The 18,779-nt window shown below is 34.6% G+C and overlaps 1 protein-coding gene across 4 annotated transcripts in view; it reads right to left on the minus strand.

Moving 5' to 3' along the window:
• LOC113234187 (collagen alpha-2(XI) chain-like) overlaps positions 1-18,779 on the minus strand; it is a 170,022-nt gene that overhangs the window by 22,258 nt on the left and 128,985 nt on the right. The window contains exons 4-19 of one of the 4 annotated variants that reach the window (XM_026469481.1): positions 13,635-13,697; positions 12,188-12,214; positions 11,132-11,155; positions 9,590-9,622; positions 9,352-9,379; positions 8,360-8,400; positions 7,062-7,160; positions 6,868-6,990; positions 6,591-6,788; positions 6,130-6,270; positions 5,378-5,495; positions 5,210-5,299; positions 3,934-3,995; positions 1,769-1,957; positions 1,393-1,422; positions 329-472 (exon numbers count right to left, since the gene is read on the minus strand). In XM_026469481.1, the coding sequence (XP_026325266.1) occupies positions 329-472; positions 1,393-1,422; positions 1,769-1,957; positions 3,934-3,995; positions 5,210-5,299; positions 5,378-5,495; positions 6,130-6,270; positions 6,591-6,788; positions 6,868-6,990; positions 7,062-7,160; positions 8,360-8,400; positions 9,352-9,379; positions 9,590-9,622; positions 11,132-11,155; positions 12,188-12,214; positions 13,635-13,697 (1,410 nt within the window). The remainder of the gene's footprint in view (positions 1-328; positions 473-1,392; positions 1,423-1,768; positions 1,958-3,933; positions 3,996-5,209; positions 5,300-5,377; positions 5,496-6,129; positions 6,271-6,590; positions 6,789-6,867; positions 6,991-7,061; positions 7,161-8,359; positions 8,401-9,351; positions 9,380-9,589; positions 9,623-11,131; positions 11,156-12,187; positions 12,215-13,634; positions 13,698-18,779) is intronic. The other 3 variants (XM_026469483.1, XM_026469482.1, XM_026469484.1) reach the window with 3 other exon arrangements.

The following is an 18,779-nucleotide window of genomic DNA, read 5'->3' on the forward strand; positions in this document are numbered from 1 at the left end:
GTACATTTTAAAGTATATTGGGCGTTTAGCGCAGTTCCTATTGCACTTAAAAGATTTTTTTAAACGAACAAAAAAGGTTTCTTTCTGTATTAACTATTTATAATTTACCATTACATTACTTTTAACAGATTAATAATAAAGAAGTGAATTAAAAACCTACAATTAATTCATATTTGAAATACAGAGGCTTTGCTCATAAAATAGTATGTAGTGCATACAGTTCTCATATTCTTTTATAACAAGTTTTAAGAATTGTTATTATAATAAAAATAAATGACTATTTGATAAAAAATATTATCAAAATTAGAAGAATAATACTGGAACTTACCATGGGCCCCTGTAGTCCAGTGTCACCTTGATTTCCTTTGGGACCAGTCGGACCAGTAGCACCTCTCTTACCAGTATGACCCGTCGGTCCCCTTGGACCAGTTTTTCCTATTGGACCATGGTCACCCTTGTCTCCTTTGTCACCCTAAATAGAATATTAAATTTGTTTTAAATATGAGACAAGAAAACAAGGAACCGGAATTTGAGTAGAGTAGCAAGCATTGTCGCTACGATGACTATATTAAAGTCATGGAGTTGAAAGGCATGCTGAATAAAATATTGAACTAATTCTGTATTCTCTACTTCTCAAAATAATGGACAAAGCGAGGAATTCCTACCAGAGCGTCAAAGAATCTAAAGCTGAGCAAAATCACGTAAAAAAAGTCTGTAGTCTACGAACGCGTCTTAGATAAACCCACTCATTCAATTAAATTTGACAAACGCTAGATCCTTGCAAAAGAAGTCTGTCTTTTACCCAGAATGCTGCGAGATGTCATTGAAATTATCAAACAGCCTAATTTCAACAGGGAATATGTTTTCTACATACCACCAGCTTGGGTTCCAGTATTCTCTCTGATTAAATATCCCGAGCAAATAAATATAAGAGTACAGTACTGCTAGTTAATATGTATTATTTTATTTTTGTATTTTTGTTTTTCGTTTATTTCATAAATTTCATTTAATAAAAAAGGAATTATTATTAAATTATTTTACAAATCGTACGTGTGTAGCATAATATATTATATTGGAACATTTTTGGTAACATAAAAATAGTGGTTATATATTTTTTTATAGCACGCACTCATAGCCCCGTACTAGGGAAACCCTGTGTTTCGAGTGCCACGGACACACACATAGACAAATTACACCCAAATTCACGAGAGAAATAAACGTAGGCCATACAAATATTTCTCACGGCCCGGGAATCGAATTCGGGACCTCTGCGTGGGAGACCAGCAGCAGTAACCGTTAGGCCATGGAGGCAGTTAATTAATTAATTGAACCTATGGTTCAGAAAAAAATGATTTGCTTTAACATTAGACGTAACTGTTATATAACTAATACCATATCACCAGTTATCCGTAACCAAGGGACCTGTAAGGAGACCGAAACGTTGGTTATGTAGAATAAACACATATACGCCATTTGTTCCCTTTTTAATCTGCCATCGGCTTGTAAAAACCATAATCAGATGGTTTTTCTTAATGGCGATGGTAGGATGGAACGATACGCGATTTACATTAAAAAGAAATATATTTTTGTTGAAACCAAGTGTTTATCATTGTTTTTACTAACTACTCTAAAAGTGGTATGTGTCCGTAGAGAGTAAAAATTAAATTCTTTATTTTATTGTATTCCATTGAAAACATTAACACGTTTTGAGTTTTAGAGAAAAAATATATTATACTCTATAATTTAAAGACAAACAAATGCGACCAACCTTTGCACCAGGGGAAGAAGAACCAAACAACGAAGTTCTAGGGTCTCCTGGCTCTCCTTTCTGTCCTTTAGGTCCCTCTATGCCTTGGTCCCCTTTAGGACCTGTATGTCCTCGTTCACCGTGTCCAGGACGTCCGTGTGCACCGGGAGATCCAGGTGGCCCTATTGGTCCTAAATCACCTTTCATACCCTGAATGTAACAAACAAATAACATTACGATTTAGAAAATTATTAGGAAAATTTCTTCGATCTAAGCTTAGTTAGAATCCGGTCGGATCGAAGGAATTTTTTCTGAGTGTTCGATATTTATATTAATAATTCTAACAAACTAGTGGAGTAATTTTAAATTTTTATTGAATTGATATTTAATTATTTGTTGTGAAATTACTCCACTAGTTTGTTATAATTATTAATACAAAGATCGAACACTCACAAAAAATTCCTTCGATCCAGTCGGATATGAACCGACGTCTTCTAGCTTACCATGCCAGAATAATAAATAGTGGAGTAATTTCACATAAAAATAATTGAATATCAATTCAATAAAAATTTAATTACGATTTAGATAAGAAAAATTAACTTCATTTCCAAAGCGTAGAAGGGTATCTATGTCTATCAGATTAGTTTTCTGTACCTAATTTTGGTGGCAATTTTTATTGTGTAACACCAAGTGACGGGACGAATAAGTCGTGCGCCTGATGGTAAGCTCCACCTATCTATAACAGTAGCAGTGTCACACAGGGCTTTATGTCGCACAGATCTTGAGGGCACTGCCACTGCGCCCGTCACCCTGAGACATCAATTGACAAGTCCCACTTTACTGCTTGGCGACAGAAATAGGTGGCAGTATTTTCCTGGAAGAACTCTTAAAAGTAAAATAATAAATAAAAGATAAAAGAAATAGAAACTCCAATGCGTTTCGTTCGAATATAAAAAAAATAAAAATGACAACAACAGTTTTCGCTGTACGGATATTTCAGTGGAAATAAATTAAATAATAAAAGTTGCCATTGAAATTAAATAGAGAAAACTAACCTGAAAATTACCCAGCAATCACAAAACCTAGATCTCGATGTGTACACCAGTACGGACTGAGAATTGCAAATACAGTAGCACTAATACTATCTGAGTGACCTTGGAACATACAGGTTCCAAGGTCACGGAGAAGAGTCCGAAATCTAGTTTTTTTTTAAATACAAACGTATATTTTCATTTCCAATGTCCAGTAGTTGCGGAAAAATTAAGAATTAAAAAAAATAATATTAATTAAAATTATTAAGAACTACATTCAAGTAAATGAGGAGCGATCTTAATGGTTTTAAACTGGAACGTGTACCTCCTCTGTCATTGGTGTTCACGTACTAAGCAGTTAGCTGAATGCGCGCGGACGTTACCATTAAAGTCAATGGTGGAAAAAGCATTTTTATGACTTTGTGTCTCACAAAAAAGACAGGAAGGTACTGTAAAATTTTATGAAATGATTGCATATATAACTGATTGTATATTACGACTTCTTGATAAAACTCTATCAAATCCAGTTCAAGTCATAGGTACGCAACAATATTCATAAAGCTTCAGTTGGTAAAGTTTATGTAATTTTGTTCCAATAAATAAAATTATTTTTTTTTTCATTTTGTTCGGTTTTTAGCTAAAAAAAAACTCGCAACACCGGGATTGATGAAATTATTGTAACATTGCAGGAAAATAAACATTTGTATAGTCATTAGCAACTTTAACATTTTAAATAACAAACGTACATTTAAATTAAATTTGTATATAGAACGTGAAAAATTTAAAATTACCGGACATTAAGAAAAAAATATTGTATTTTTGTATACATTTTGTCATGAGAACTTTGTGATTTATAGTGAGCTGAGTGGCTGCACTTAAAGTATAAAAATCGTTACATCTCACGCCATTGCGTTCAGGGATTAGAACAAGAATTTAGAATTTTAATACCCATAAAATCGTCGAATAAACGACCACTAGTTATTATCGAGAGGTACATTAAGATTATGAGTGATTCGGATTACGAGATTTTAGCTCGCCATTTTGTTTGGTGACGCAGTCAAAGAAGCTCTGCCAATAATATCAGTTGGCAATCTGCAACATACCTTTAAAATAATAAGAAAAATAATAGCTATAATAATAAAATTATTTTAATACCTTTTCCCCATATTCTCCTTTATCGCCTTTGAATCCTCGTAGTTTTTCTACAACTGCAGTATCTGTCACAGTGAAAATAAAAATAAGTTTATATGTGTATACCTAATATAACATAACATTATCGTCGCCTTACTTTCTCAAACTTGTATCTTAAAGCACGAAATTACTGAAATGCAAAAAATTTATTGTATTAATATCGTATAAAGGCTTTATATTAAATAAATAATAGCGACATCTCTCGCCAGGACTGGTAACTGTAAAGGTACTAACTGGGTGATAAATCTTTCATAGATTTCTCATAGATGGCGCTACGACAAAAAGTCGAAAAACTAAATACAAAGACACGACGCAAGCACATACAAAAATTCGTGAGGTCCGTTGGTTCGTTCTGTGGCTTAGTTGGTATAGCGTCTGGCACGGTATGCAAGAAGACGTCGGTTCGAATCCGATCGGATCGAAGGAACTTTTTCTGAGTGTTCGATCTTTGTATTAATAATTATAACAAATGGATTGTATGTAAGTAAGTGCAAATTTTGCAGGCTGATTTCATATCACATTTTTTTCATATTCACCACACTGGCTTTTACCTATTCTTATTCCAAATTGACATCCTTTAGAATAAATTTAAAGTATATGGAAAGTTTTGATATCTTCTTAATAATCACTCTTTATAAGACATGAGTTTGAGAAAGTAAGGCATCGATATGGAATAGGCAGAAAGGAAATCTATAACTACATTCGATTTAATATAAAGGTTTACACTACATTGATCTTTTTCCCAAAAATAGTTATATCCCGGTCATACATGCAAAACAAATAACGGATAAAAGAAATAGAAATAGAAACTCCAATGCGTTTCGTTCGACCGAAAAATGACAGTAACAGCTTTCGCTGTATAGATATTTCAAGGGAAATAAATTTATGTGACCCATTTGCCTTCTCTCTTTCGTTATTCTTATAACCGACAAGGATAGAAATCAAGGGTTCATCTGACAATAGAACTTGGGGGTTCTGGGATAAGGATCAAAGCCAATATAGCCAATAGTAGCAAAAAATGTTCGGAGATTCAATCTACTTACGTTATTACTTGATCGTGAGTAGAATGTCTGGTTTCATATTGTTGGATAAAATTTATTCAGGCTATTTATGTCAAACTAGTATATAAAGGTTTGTATATGCATTGGCTCAGTATAAATGAACGAACTGTTCTACCTCATTTTATTATACCTCATTGCGACAATGAAAATAAAAGTGAAAATTTTATTGTAGAACTTACTTTCAGCTGAGTCCATGTCAGGATCAAGCAGATCTGTTAATGATGCAGAACGACCAGATGGACCTATTTCTCCTTTTCCTCCTGTGTCACCTGAATGTGAAAAAAATGTTACCATAGTTCTCATAGAAGTGGTATAGATAAAAACAAAATAGGAACGCAATATTGCACCTTTGTCTCCTTTTTCACCATGTCTACCATGAGAACCAGGAATTCCTGGTACCCCATCTTTTCCTGATTCTCCTCTTTCTCCTGAATCTCCTTTTAAACCTTTCAGCCCGCTATGACCCTGAGGAACAGATATATTTCATGTTATTGACCATTAATTAGATACTGGTATTGACCACCATACGAAAAGTGATACTGATGATGTCTGTTGATTTAGAATATTACGTTTTTGATTTATCTATATATTTTACTTCAATGAATGCTAGTGGATGGTAAAATTGCTAGAGATGGCCTCCAAAGTCTTAAACCAAAACCAAAACCTATAATTATGTAGGAATACATTATTGTACGTAGTTTGAGACATAACGCCCTACCAATCTTCCTCTCGCCTACAATTATTACAACGTTATACAATAATACAGTAGTAGAGAAAGTTCTACCTACATGTAAAAAACATCGACCAGGAAAATATTGCCATCATATCTATTTGCACCAAACTGTAGTGTGATCATTACTGTGTTCCGGTTTTGAAGAGTAAGGGTGCTGGTGAAATTACAAGCATATGGGATTTATCCATTTTATATATTAGGGTAACGGGCACAGTGGCGTTACCCCTCAGATTTTTGTGCTTTAAAGCACCGAATCACACTGTATCTGTTATGGGTATTGCTTACCATCAGATGCATGATTTGTTCGATCTGTTATATTAATAACAGAATTATGATATTTTTTGTGGAGAATCATTGTGTACTTACCATATCACCTTTATCTCCTTTGTCACCTCGCTGGCCCGTTTCACCCTTTTCTCCAGTAGTTCCTTTGGGTCCAATGGGGCCAGGTGGTCCTATTGGTCCTATATCGCCTTTCTCTCCAGGTACAGTTCTCCCTACTGTTCCCTGTTAATCAATACGGGTTGTGATAGTATTTGTCGGAATAAGTATTAATTACTGTTTTTAAATTCAACAGATAAGTAACATTGATCAGGTTATATTTGGAATCATTCATTGATTTCTATGTACAAAAATTATATACACAATGTACATATTCTTGTGTAAATTAAACCTCTTAAGTAAGGTATTGTTTCTCTGGCCGTATTATTAAGTATCGTATAAAATGACATTAAATAAAGCCACTGTCACGTTATTTGTAGATTGTCTATAACTGAACGTGAGACATGACAAAACGGCGTTAGATCCATATTTGCTCGTAAGGTTACCTTCTCATGACCTAACCCGGGAGGTCCAGCAGGTCCTCTAGGTCCTGGTTCACCAGGTCGACCAGGTATTCCATCTAAACCGGGTTCCCCCTTAGGGCCTTGCTCTCCATCTTTGCCAGGAGAACCAACACCGCCTTTCTCTCCAGGATCACCTTTTAATCCTTGTACACCTCTTTCACCCTTTTCCCCTTGGCTACCCTGGAAATATATAAAATCTTATTTCATGTAATTACCTTTCAAAACGCAAATGACGTCAAAAAAAAAAATGTTTGATTACTGTTAATCCTGCTGGACCTGGATCTCCAGGGTCACCACGTTCTCCCATCTCGCCTTTAGGTCCTTTCATCTCTGGCATTGTCATCAAAAGACTGGATACAACTGATTCCGAACAGGAACATGACTGTTGGAGACAAATAATTGCAACTCAACGTGTTAGTGTTTTATAGCATGTACAAAGATAGCGTTACTTACTCCTATATCTCCCTTAATTCCTTGTAAACCCATGGACCCAGGCGGCCCAGGGGCTCCTTGTGGACCTTGAGGTCCAATCAAACCGATTCCAATGTCGCCCTGGGAATGATTAAAAAATTACAATTACGTAGATACCTTTGAAACATTGTTCAATATTTAAAGGTATAACGTATCTATTAGAGTAACAAATAGGGAAGTTGCCCCTAATTTTCTACCCTTGGTATAACAAAGCCACATGTGATTATACGTCAAAAGTGTTTTTATCATATGAAAGTCATAAAAATAATACTAACTTCACGAAATTTTATATCTCCTATTTTTCATAAAAAGTAATCGACTAATTTTGTTCGCAGAATCTTCAAACCTCTCTTTTGAAAAGTTGTCATTTTCAAGATGTGACCTTATTACACCAAGAGTGCGCTTTATTGCCTGATTAATTATTTTGAATTAGGACATTTATAATTATTTCCCAAGTTTCTGTATATTCTGTGATGTTATCAACATTGCTACAATTTGTTATAATTATTAATATCAAGAGCGAAAACTAAATAGATTTCTCACAGATGGCGCTACAATACAAAATTCGTTAAAAATAAAAGAAACAAAGATCTGCAACAACCACATAAAAACATTCCTATGGTCTGCTGGTTCGTTCCGTGGCTTAATTGGTAGAACATCTAGCACAGATTGCTGGAAGGCGCTGATTCAATGAATTTTTCTTAAGCTCAACTCACACTGGCGCAGAGTCGAAGCGTCGCGTCGTCGCGTCCTGTTTTTCAACTACAACGCCTGGCGACGCGCGACGACGCTCGCATTAGTGCGCCCGAATCACAGTGTAGTCGGCATCTGACGCCTCACAGCGCTCAAGTAACGCGCGGCGACACGCGTTGACGCTTGACTCCATAATTGCATAACACAAATTTGAACCTTAATAATGGGAAAATAGAGATGAATATGCTGTATGCGAAAAACATGACGCGTCGCGATGCTTCGTCTCGCGCCAGTGTGAGTTGAGCTTTAGTGTTCAATCTTTGTATTAATAATTATAATAAACTAGTGGAGTACCTTCACAAATAATAATTGAATATGAATGATAGTCAAACATCGTGACATCAAATAAACCAAAAAAATGCTACTATTAGTCATGTCAAAATTGAAAAAAAAAGTACTGTTTTGTTACGATTTCCTTTTGGCTCACAGCCGTACTTAATTTTCCATGAATAATTACGAGAAATATCTATCCACGGGATATTGTAATTAAATAATTAATTTAAAAAAATAAGATCAAGAGAACTTACTTTATCGCCTTTATCTCCTTTATCGCCTTTTTCTGCTAAATCTATTAAAAAAATAAACATTAATATTCGCATAACAATATTGAAATTTAAAGTATAGATATTTACTTATACTACAAGTAATACAAATGGAGTGGATATTACCTCTTTGGTAGTTACACATCAAAAAGCCGTGGTAGCCTAATAATTTGACCTACCGCCTATCAAATCCAGAATTCGAATCCGGACTTCGCACCTCTGAAGTTTTCGGAATTTATGTGCGAAATTTAATTTGAAACCTCGAGGTTTTCGGTGAAGGAAAGCATCGGAATTCGTGTCCTCAATCCTCAATAGGCCAGAGTGGCAGCGTCTGGCCTAAACTCTCGCCTGAGGGGTTACATGGGCTCAGCAGTGGGATGTATAAATATGTTGATAATGACGATAAACGCATTAAAACACAGATGGTATAATAAGACAAGTTGGTCAACTTCCGCCTGTTCGACATATCGATGCGCTCGGAGTGTAGGGTTGTCACATATTTTAATTGTACCTACAAGTGTTTTATTTTAATTGTACCAATTGTACTTGATGTTAAATGGAAAGGTTGTAAACAAAATTTAAAAAAATTATAATATTTGGTAAATACAGTACTTAGATACTGATATTTTAATATCGGTATCGCGGATTGGTATCTCGATTATGGGAGTATGATTTTGAAATAGAAATGAAATGCTAAACAATTCTGAATTGATATCACTCTTGTTAATATAACCATTAACACAAACCATTCACATGTACTATTGTCTGTCATTTTTTAAACACTGAGCGAATGCTTCAGTTCTTTAAGGAATGGCGCATGCGACATCCATGCCATGCAACGTGAGTGCACCGCGGGATTATGCGAATGTGTGCGTCCGCTCTATCTTATATGTACTTATTAAATGTATTTAATACAGCAAGTAATCTGCTAGATGTACAATACAATATAAATATTTACTAAAAACGTATAGACTAACCAATAAATGATGTAGTGTCTCCGGTAAACTGTAAATATAAAGAATAAAAATTAAACTTATTATCAAAAATTAAAATACTGAAAAGTTATTTTATTATTTGTGTTACTGACGCGAAGATTTTAAAATGCCATTTGGCAACAAAACACTGCCAAAGCGTAAAAAGCTTTTTTTTTCAGTAAAAGCAGTGAAGGATTCTTTTATTAAAAAGCCAATTAAAAATGTATTAAATAAAACTTACAATTTCTAGGTTCATAGGTTTTGGAGAACCACCCTAAAAGTGTAATACCAATTAGTAATACGCCCGAAAACGGTTAAATTTTTAGAAAAGTTAAAAATATACAAATTTAAGAAGGAATTTGGAGATATTAACAACAAAATTCATTTGTGTTCGTTAACTCAGGAAAGTTAAATTGTGTACAAAGAAGTACTGAAAGTTAGGCAGCCAATTAATAATTAAATAAGTTGCCATGAAATTGACGTAAATTGATCGAAAATATTATAAACTTACTTTACAAAGAAAACAATTCGTACCGTACGGATTATTTTATAAATAAACATTGTATGACCTAATGATATAGGATTCCCACAGATTTAGCAATTCGTGTTAACGAAAGTAAAACTATAACGATAGCATGAAATTAAATTGTAAATAGCTTGAGGGTCTTTTGCAATATCAAATCTTTTTATATCAAATCTTTGAGATACTAATACCATTAAGTTAGCTTCTAATACGCTTATACTTATATTTTTTGCGAAACTGACTTCGTCATCTCCTTTCCATCTTTGTCTCCGCGTGGTTTAGGATTTTACCCTTGTGTTGTTAACATACCATCAAAACTAAAGAACCCTTTCGCTTACTCTTTTCTGATTTGCACATCTAGGACGTTAAATGATCTGTACGCAGTTCTGATCATCGACTATTTGGACTTGAATAAAACTGAACTAGAATAAAGAAACCAAACTATTTTACACTTTCTATAGTTTTAACAAAAGAAAAACGATAATGCCATATCATTAGATTCTACTCCGTGCATTCATTTATAAAATAAATCAACACGGTAGGAATTATTTTTGTCCTGATCTTTCCAACAACCGGACTAAAACAAGAAACAAATAATTATTCATTTCTGTACCTATTTTGTAAAATGCAAAGTAACAAACAGATGAAAGCGGCGTTGGAATAATAAGAACGGGTCGGCTTTCATACAAGATGGCCGTAAAATTAAAACGCGTGGTAACTGCACCGCTTGTCGCAGTACTGTTGTATCTTTTATTTTTAACACGCGTTCTCAGACGTCTTTAGAAATTGATAAAAATGATTAACGAAGGACGCGCTACAGCGTTTTTAATGAGTTAGGGCGCCTTCAAGTTAGACGCTTATAGAAGTGCTACAGTGGCGCCACTGTGGCGCTGCAGCCGCGCCATTACTAATTTTCATACAATATTTTAGAAACACAATTGCAGCGCCACTAACGTGACATGTGTGTACCGTTTCACAATTAGGCGCCGCGCAAACGTGTGTCTTGTGTTGGATACAAGCAACCGGCAACTAGAAGCTAATATTATATTTACGCACATTAGCGCGGCGAGCTAAAAATTACTGAAGCGCTACTGCCACTTGCGGCTGCCGCACCACCAACGTGCTACTGAAGCGCTTCTTTAAGCGGCTAATTTGAAGACGCCCTTAGGCTATATCCAATACGTCTGGAGTTTCATTGTTTGTTACTTGCATAAACAATTCAGTTTTTATTTCGCTAATTATTAGTATTTAGACACTTACATCACCTTTTACTCCTTCTGGAGGCTAAGAAAGAAAGGACAATTTGTTAGACAGAACTGTTTTGATGAGAATACATATAACCTATATATAGTAAAGTGCAATTGACAAAAGCAAAATACCATAGTGACTGAATCAGCTGTACCCATAGATTTATATATCTGATGGATTACCTACATATGTCAAAGGACATGAAAATCCTGAATGTGTAATATATCATTTATATATTAATAACCTAACGCTCATTTAATATAATTTTATTATTTCATATAACCTTTTTTCACATAACAGTTTAATTAGATATATAAAATAAATATAAGTTAATTTAACCAACGTTTAATGTAAAGTTACATTCTATAATTCCATTTTCTATAACAATCATTAACCGTAATACTCGTTTCAAACTCACTTTACATAACTAAATAGAGTATTAAACCGATATACATTTGAAATAAATATATTTGGAATTGCAAACACATTCGGTTCTGGCAATCGCCGGCCGCTGCCGCGGCACGGTCGCTTTGCTCACTTGGCTCGTGTTAGTTTTTCATACGAGTATACTAACCTAACCTAAAAATCATATAAAATGACTGTTACATAAAAAGACCTTTAAATAAGTTAATATTATTACGAGAATTATATGAAATTAAGAAATAGGGGAGTGTATTTAGTTCAAGTGGAAATTATATTAAGTGAACGTTATATTTATTAAAATTAGTTTATTTGATTTTCACACAAATGAGGCGCACCCGAAAATCCTGCATTAAGTTTGTTTGTGACACACATTAACATCGATATCATTTTGTTTACATTTTTGTCAATCGCAACGTGACTAAATTTGTTTTACCATGTGCGTGTGAAGTTCCATGGGAAATCAAATAAAAATGTTTTGACAGGTGACGTGTCACTGAAACCAATGGAGTATAATAACCAAAATCGCGTGTTACGTCGTCGCTATTAAAAAGTTAGTTTTTGTACTAAACCATACAGGTTATAATTTCAAACGCCATGGTAAATTTTCTGCATATAAAAAGTTTATATTACAGATTAGACACTTACGTCGTCCCCTTCATCCACAGGAGGTGGCTATGGAAGAAAGGAAAAAAGTTAGTCACACAGAGGTAAGGATGTGCCCAAATATATAAGTAACGTAATTTTTGACAGTAGTAGACAAAAATATTTATACCGCCGTGAATGTTAAACTATATCTATAATTAATTATTAATACAACGATTACACACAAGGAAAAAATCATTCGATCCGACTGGATTCGCCTCTGGACGCGACGAACCAGCAGATCTTACGATTTTTTTCTGTGGTTGTTGCAGATATTTGCTTGTGGTTTAGCCATTATTTTTCGAAACAAAAAACTGCCATGTAGGCTGTAATATTATACAGGCCGACGAGATTTGTTTTAAAGTTAGTAATTTGTTCTTGAAAACTAAAGATAAGTTTACTTATCAAAACTTTGCTTCAAAACTCTTTTTAAGATAATATTATTTGATATTTATTTAACGATGAAAATATGAACAATATTAACTATGTGTTATTCATTAAATTATGGCATTATTGGTAAACATTTTTGTCTCCAACTGTAAAAAGATAAAAATAAATAAATGCAGTGCAACATATCGCGCTGGTGTAAGACATGAACGCATAATAATATTGCCAGAGCAGAATTTTGAACCAGTATTGCCAGAAGAGAAAATTTTGCCCCAATGTTGTTACCATACACCTAGAGCCACGTCAAAAGCATAAATAAAAAAGTCGTCATACTAACACTAGCGGGTAATTTAAACACCTGAAAACATAAACTCACAATTACACCAAACGTTTAAAATGTTTTGATAATTAACACAAAAGATATGATGAAAATATCAAATATTACAGAGTTTGCATGTGTATAATCAAAAGAAATTGCTCTTTTGCTCATATGTATTTTATTTTCATCTGCAACCATTCTGGTTCCAGTTGTATTTATTGTATCCATCTCTTTTTTAAAACTGTTTGTACTTAATTAAAATGGCAATGTTCACATTTGTTCCTTCCAAATTTAAAATTATTAAATACATTTAGAGGCGAAACACAAAACTGCGATGCGACGTCGCATCGTAGAAATCTACGAGCTACCACGACACATCGCACGAATTTGCAAATTGCTCCGCATCACGCATTTCTGCGATATTAATCTTCTTTGTGTTTTTTCATATTTTCTTATCAATAACAGCAGTGCAACACTCGTTTTAGGATCCCTGTCGCTACCTAGTTTAAAAAATACATTCAGTATCGTTGACGATCGTCGAAGGAATGATCATCCGAACCGTGGAAGTGAGACGCTTTGCCGAACGAAATCATATCGCAGCAATTCGCGTTGCAGTTTTCGCAGTTCGCAGTTTTGTGTTTCGACCTTTTACTGTTGCAGTATTTCTTTAATGAATGTTTTCTAATACTTGTCTCAATAAGAATGTAGATGTTTCGAAACATATGGTAAACAGAATATACTCACGCAAAATGTGTTCTTTTTGTCATCAGAAGCATCTAGGTATATGATTATATCTCGTATTTGACCCTGAAACCAAAACAAAACATATAAAAATAAAACTATTGTTTCCCAATATTGACGACCTCGGCAACCCAACGGTTTATATTATGGGCGCAGGTTGAGGAGCTTGGGTACGATTCCCGGTAGAGCCAAATACAGAAATGAATTGGTTCGGGTCTGGGTATCAAGGGAAGTGTCCCAGAATGAATTCCGTTACTCTGGTAATCATAGTACAGGGAATTCCCGAGTTTATTGCTGTGGTTATCTGACACATTATTATTATATTTGTTTTTTTCAAACAAACCTGGGAATGGAACCTGTAAAGAACCCGAATCGTTACTTTGTTTGAAAAAAAAAGAAAAAATATACACTGTTTAGATCCGTTAAAATACTTTGAGTTTCAATGTATTATAGTAAACACGAAAACCTAAGAACCAAAAATTGAGAAATATTTAAATTTTTTTTTAAATTTTTATGACATAAAGTGACGGGACGAACAAGTCGTGCGCATGATGGTAAGCTCCACGCCTGTCCATAACACTTATAGTGCCACTCAGAGCTTTAAATTACAAAAATCTGAGGGGCACTACCACCGCGCCCGTCACCCTGATACATAATTGACAATTCCCATGTGCTTGTAATTTGACCAATTATAATTGATATTACTTTAAAATATTGCCAATTATTAACTGACTCCAAAGAAGGAGGAGGTTCACAATTAGACTGCATAGTTTTTTTTTGTATGCATGTTACGCCATAATTCCGGCCATTTGTGAATCGATTTTGATAATTCTTTGATGGAAAGAGATTACCTCAGATGTGGTTCCATTTAAATATGAAGAAAATATTCCACTTCTAGGGGTGGCAAATTAGGGGATGAATGACTTTTGAGGTCGATTTTTTATATACATATTCACGAAACGAAATAAAAGAATGAACCTGGAAGTATAAGTTACATTAACAACTTAAAAAAGTATTTATTTTGTTGCCCTAATGGGGCAGGGTTAAGTGAAGTAGTCCACTCGGCTATAACCCAAATATCGCTGATTCCCCAAAAGAGGAAAACATACCACGTCCCTCATAAAGTTGAAGAAACGACAAAATAAAATCTCATTTTATGTACAAAAATATTTCCTCTAAGCAATATAAGGCAAATCCTCCGTGAGACAATTCTACAGTCTATTTACGCTTACATTTATGTCGGATCCGCCATTGGTATATGCTACAAAAATTATATAAAAATGTTTTTATAGACGAGGAAAGTATCAACTTAAGTAGATCGAAATATCATCTGTTGTTCAAAAAATAATAAAATGTGTCACAGTACAATTCTAACGACATCGGTGTCCTAATGATTTACATTGTGGGCGCTGAAAGCGGAGTATTTTTATAACATCAAGTGACGGGACGAACAAGTCGTACGCCTGATAGTAAGCTACACGCCTGTCCATAACAGTTGCAGTGCCACTCAGTGCCTTAAACCGCAAAGATCTGAGGGTCACTGCCACTGCGCCCGTCACTCTGAGACATAAGTTGACAAATCCCACGTGCCTGTAATTTCACCAAGCACCCTTACCCTTCAAAACTGGAACATAATAATGCTGACATTACTGCTTGGCGGCAGAAATAGGTAAGGTGGCAGTACTACCTGGACGAATTCTTTCACAAGGAGCTTTACTGCTACTAAAGCGGAGCTCCCAGGTTCCATTCATGGTAGGAACAATTTGGAAAATGGAATTTTCTAAATTATTCCTGGTCTGGGTGTTCAGATCTAATGATCTGAGTACACGGAATTCGACTACTTTTGAGTCCAGGCAATTGGTGTGGTTATCTAGCACATATTCTTTTAATATTTCCTATATATTGTTGGTGATGCCACGTATTGTTCACAATGCCACTTTTTTTGTAACAGAGCCAGTTACATTTGCAAACAAAAAATTAGACTGTGATTTGACAAGTGATTAATTCAGTTGAAGTGTATTTTCTGTATACCGACGTTTATTTTTTTATGACACCTAGAAACGGGAGGAACAAGTCGTGGGCCTGGGGGTAAGCGACCCGGCTGTCCGTAACAGTTGCAGAGCTACTAAAAGCTTTAAGCCATAAAGATTTGAGACAAAAGTCGACAAGTCTCATGTGCCTTCACCAGCACCTTTACTCTGAGGAAATATTAGAATACAGAAATAATAAAAGTTTTATTCATATCAAAAATCTGTCAGATAACTTTCGAGTGTATAGAAAAATGTTAGACTGTGGTTCGAGAAACAATAAAATCTGTAGAAGCACATTTTCTGTGCGCTGACGCCGACGTATTGTTCAGCTAGAAGATTAAAAATATGACTGCAGTATTCTTTTTGTGGGAGCTCGAGCGGGGTTTTAATGAAACTGAGTCCGGAAAGGATTCGCTTGCTATCGACACGGGGTGACTTTATGAGATTGGTTTTTTAGAAAACAATATTTGATGAAATCGAAGAATGTACCTTTTGATAACATACCTATCTAGCTTTATTTCTGATTTAATATGGAACAGAATACAGTAATATATAGTATGAATTATTCATTATACCTTTTATTTATGGCTTTAAATGACGGAACAAGGGATAAGCGATACGCCCACCTATATCTGTAATTCCAAGAATAATTTCACAAATATTTAATAGAACACCTTTTATTTTCTGTTTATGATTATTCTAAATTTAATATGAGAACTTAATAATTTAATATACCACGCAACTTGTCAGTAAAAAATAAAAACAAGTTATGCACATAGCTTTGGAACGGGATCTACTTCTAAAATGTTATATAATATACAGGAGTCTCACGGCTATACGACACGGACGGAAAGTACCTTAAATACCGTAGATAGAACATTTTACTAAAAGAAGACTTCATTTTGATTTTAAAAACAATTCGAACTGCATTCAAAGATTTTTCAAATAATCGCCTGCCTGAACTGGGTACCGAACCCACCAAATGTGACAAAAAAAACCTATAAATTTACTATACTGATCGAAGGCCTTAAGCATAAGGATTGTTTTCTTCTTAATAACTTAGCATCTTAAATAAAAGGAAGACCACGAAATTTAACATTTAATTTGAAATTTTGGTCAGGAAATTGCCTTTTCTCTGACTTTGCCGCGCTCATAACAACTGAGATTATCATTTCAAATGACTACTTAATGAGTACAAACTTTCAACTTATTATTTTAAACATTTACTATGAAAAGATGAAGAAATCAATCATTAAATCAAAATACCACATACGTAAGTTGCTTGCTTATCGCTATTCTACAGGATGTCGGACAGTGTGCGAGGCAATTGCACAAATTAAGACCGCCTTCCCCTTTCCATCCTCGGAGGATCAGACGTAGGCTGGGGTTTCCACCCCTGTATTGTGGATATTCCAAGGATTCGCATGAAGCATTTCGCTTCCACATTTATATGGTGAACGGCTATGGAGTGGGATTCTCTTCCTGCAGACTTGTTCCTTAAACGGTATATTTTCATGGCGAGAGTGAATAGGCATTGTTTAGGTGTGCATGCTCCATCGTCGACTTTATCGTCACTTTACATCAGATGAGATGGAAGTCAAATGCGCACTTATTTTTGGATTAAAAAAATAAAACATAAACATGTAGCACAATAACAATGAAAATGAACAAATTTTTGTAAACGCTGATGGAAATTGTAAAATTTTTAAGATCATTTGAATTTATTAAACATTACAGATTCATGTAATTTAATTATTCCTAAGGAAATTTAAATTAGGCTACGTGGACATGAATGCGTGTGAGTATACCTAACCGCATATTTATTATGTGTAAGAGCAATAAAAATTTATATGAAGACATTTAGACAATAACTTGAGGTGGGGCCCTATTTTACTTCAAGTGGAATGACGTGCCGTGCCGAATTTCGTCGTAAAATTTAATCATTGTCAGTAATTGAAATCTCAAATTAGATATTTTATATTATGTTCTAGAGGTTATATTATGTTACTGTATCAATTATACGTAATGAAATTTCTCCCGTCTGTGTCGCTCCAAATTATTTATCCAAAGACGAAAATACATACAGTACAGTGGAGAACAAATTAAAATTCCATTAATATTTGCGCGCCCACTTGCAACTTGGATGTAATAAACCTCATTTTATTTAAGATCTAAGTAATAACTCTGTTCAGGGGCAGTTTCCGACTCGCAGCGAGTAAGTGCTGGAATGACTGGCCTACGTTAAAAATGCCAAAACGTTATATATATTCTTTCAAAAAAATGTGTAAACAATGGGTCCTTGTGTGCAGAAATCGACTAGCTAGTCGGTGGTTAAATCCATTAGCGACACTAAATAAATAAATACAATTTTAGAATGTTTTCTGTTTTTCATTACAATTATTTTTACATTTTACACATAGTGCAACACAGACAGCCTCTATTAATTGCTTGGTGTTTAGTATACACTCCGCTTGCCGGTCTGATGCAGCAAGTGAATAGCTTTAAGGTGAAGCCTGAAGTCAATGAAACAATGCAGAGTCTTCATCCTTCTTTTTTTTATCCATATCCTTTTTGTCCACATTACGGTTCTTTTGTTTTAATTTTTCGGTTATGTTTGTTAATGTGTTTTGTGGATAAATAAATATCTTTTTATTTATTTATTAATTACTGTATTTTGTCGAATAAACATACTATACTATAACCTATTCTACAGCCCGCAGAGTAGCGAATATATTGGATTAAAATCAGTCCTTAACATTGCCTAATGACATTTTTATCTTCCTAAAACCCAGCAAAGTATTTTTTTTTATAAGAAGACCAACTGACGGGACGAACAAGTGGTGCGCCTGGTGGAAAACATCACGTCTATCGATAACAGTTGCAGTGCCACACAGCCACAGCGCCCGTCCGCCCGCCCTGAGACATAAGTTAACAAGTCCCATGTGCCTGTAATTTCACTAATTAAAATGGGAAAAGTGTTAAACGCTAAATGTAATTTAGAATGGATTAAATATAATTACATGCCGAAGGTCCAAGCTAGTATGCCCTGAATTTTATATGAAAAACTTAGTCTTTTAGGTATGGTTACTGTCAATATACATAATGCGTTTATACGATT

Source organism: Hyposmocoma kahamanoa, unplaced genomic scaffold (genome assembly GCF_003589595.1).
Source record: "Hyposmocoma kahamanoa isolate Upper Pololo Valley unplaced genomic scaffold, ASM358959v1 81, whole genome shotgun sequence".
NCBI lineage: Eukaryota > Metazoa > Arthropoda > Insecta > Lepidoptera > Cosmopterigidae > Hyposmocoma > Hyposmocoma kahamanoa.